The 1,938-nt window shown below is 63.6% G+C and overlaps 1 protein-coding gene across 1 annotated transcript; it reads left to right on the top strand.

Annotated features, from left to right (window-relative positions):
* Positions 1-725: 725 nt before the first annotated feature.
* Positions 726-1,863, top strand: LOC108525192 (motor neuron and pancreas homeobox protein 1; the record flags this gene model as incomplete). The annotated part of the gene is made up of 2 exons (XM_017866249.1): positions 726-886; positions 1,492-1,863. Coding segments are annotated over 2 exons (533 nt in total), but the record flags the coding sequence as incomplete, so codon positions are not given.
* Between the last annotated feature and the right edge of the window lie 75 nt (positions 1,864-1,938).

Raw genomic sequence — 1,938 nt, 5'->3', positions numbered from 1 at the left:
TCCTTCCTTCCTTCCTTCCTTCCTTCCTTCTTCCCTCCCTCCCTCCCTCCCTCCTTACCTCTCTCCCTTCCTTCCTTTTCTTTTTCTCCTCCTCCTTTTCTGTCTTAAGGAGGCAGTGGAAGGAGACCTGGAACTGCAGGACCAGCTCTTCCCAGACCGGTTTGGATCTGAGCCTGAATCTCTAGGAAGGCGCAGTGAGGAGATGGGGAGAGATTTGGTTCTCACCACTCACTGCTCCTTTATTTTATTTTATTATTTTTTATTTATTGAGAGATGGGGGTCTTGCTGTGTCACCCAGGGTACAGGGCAGGGGTGCAGTCTAGCTCACGGCAGCCTTGAACTCCTGGGCTTCCTGGAACCTCCCATCTTGGCCCCCAACTGGTCTCACTTCTCCTCTTGCCTCTGGGTCAATCCACTCCTACCAAAGCCGGCTTATGTGGAGAGGATGCCTCCTGCGATGGACCCTGTTTAACAGGGACACTCAGATGTCTCCCAGACCAAAAAAAAAAAAAGGTCTCATCAACCCCAAACCACCCATTTCCACTTGGTGGTCCTGAGTCCTCATTCCTTGGGGAGTGAGCACTGATAGTGAGGGAACAGCCCTGCCCTCTGCAGGGCCAGGCCTTGGGCACTGGGGCCTTGAGGGCAGTGGTACCAGCAGCCAGGGGAGGGCCTGGGGCGAGGACCGGAGCCGGCTGTGGGCCTCACTGCCCTTTGGTCCCCAGCCCAGGCGCAGTCGAACCTCCTGGGGAAGTGCCGCCGGCCGCGCACCGCCTTCACCAGCCAGCAGCTGCTGGAGCTGGAGCATCAGTTCAAGCTCAACAAGTACCTGTCGCGGCCCAAGCGCTTCGAGGTGGCCACCTCGCTCATGCTCACCGAGACCCAGGTGCGCGCCCTCCCCGCCCCCGACACATCCCGGCCTCCCAGGGGACACTGTTACCTCTGCACTCGTGACCCACGGGCAGTCTGGGGCAGCTGGCGCTGCGCCTCGACAGTTAAGACGGCGGGTGTGCGGGTTCATCTAAGGAGCCCAGAGCGTCGATTCAGTAGCTTCGGGTGGGGCCCAAGAGTCAGCACTTAACCACCCCTCCTTTCATTCTGAAGAAGGTGATCCCCAGGCCGCATTCGAGAAATTTGGTTCCAGAAAGAGATGAGGGAACATCCTGAGATTTACCGCGACGTAGCCAGCTGCCCTGACCCTTCCTCCGCAGACGGAGGGCGCGGGTAGAAAAGTCCCCGGACCGGGTCGTTGGGGACATAGTCCTCGCTCCCACGGAGCTCGAGCCCAGCTCTGGGGTTTGCTGCTGAGTGGTGGGCTGGGGGGAGGAGGAAGCTGCAAGCCCCCTCCCCATTCCACTTCTAAGTCGTCTCACCCTGAGGCCATTCCAGGGCCGACCCGCTGGGGCCCGGGCGCGCGCGGCCGGGGGACTCCGGGGACAGGAAGCCCTGGGGTGGCGGTGGCCGGTGTCTCACGCCCGCTTATGCCCGCAGGTGAAGATTTGGTTCCAGAACCGGCGGATGAAATGGAAACGCAGCAAAAAGGCCAAAGAGCAGGCGGCGCAGGAAGCGGAGAAACAGAAGGGCGGCGGCGGGGGCGCGGGGAAGGGCGGAGCGGAGGAGCCGGGCGCGGAGGAGCTGCTGGGGCCGACCGCGCCCGGGGACAAGGGCAGCGGACGCCGCCTGCGGGACTTGAGGGACAGTGACCCCGAGGAGGACGAGGACGAGGACGACGAGGACCATTTCCCCTACAGCAATGGCGCCGGCACCCACGCCGCCTCCTCCGACTGCTCCTCGGAGGACGACTCGCCGCCCCGCGGCCGGGCCACCAGCCCGCGCCCCAGTAGGAGCCCCGGGGCCCAGCAGGTGTGGCTCGCAAGGAGCGCCCCGGCCGGCGGCTTCTCCCGGAGGCTCCGGCGCCCGCACCCGCCCGGCCCGGCC

Source organism: Rhinopithecus bieti, unplaced genomic scaffold (assembly GCF_001698545.2).
Source record: "Rhinopithecus bieti isolate Rb0 unplaced genomic scaffold, ASM169854v2 scaffold_16868, whole genome shotgun sequence".
Classification (NCBI taxonomy): Eukaryota; Metazoa; Chordata; class Mammalia; order Primates; family Cercopithecidae; genus Rhinopithecus; species Rhinopithecus bieti.
Note: the sequence above shows the minus strand (reverse complement) of the source record. Positions and strands in the feature narration are given on the sequence as shown.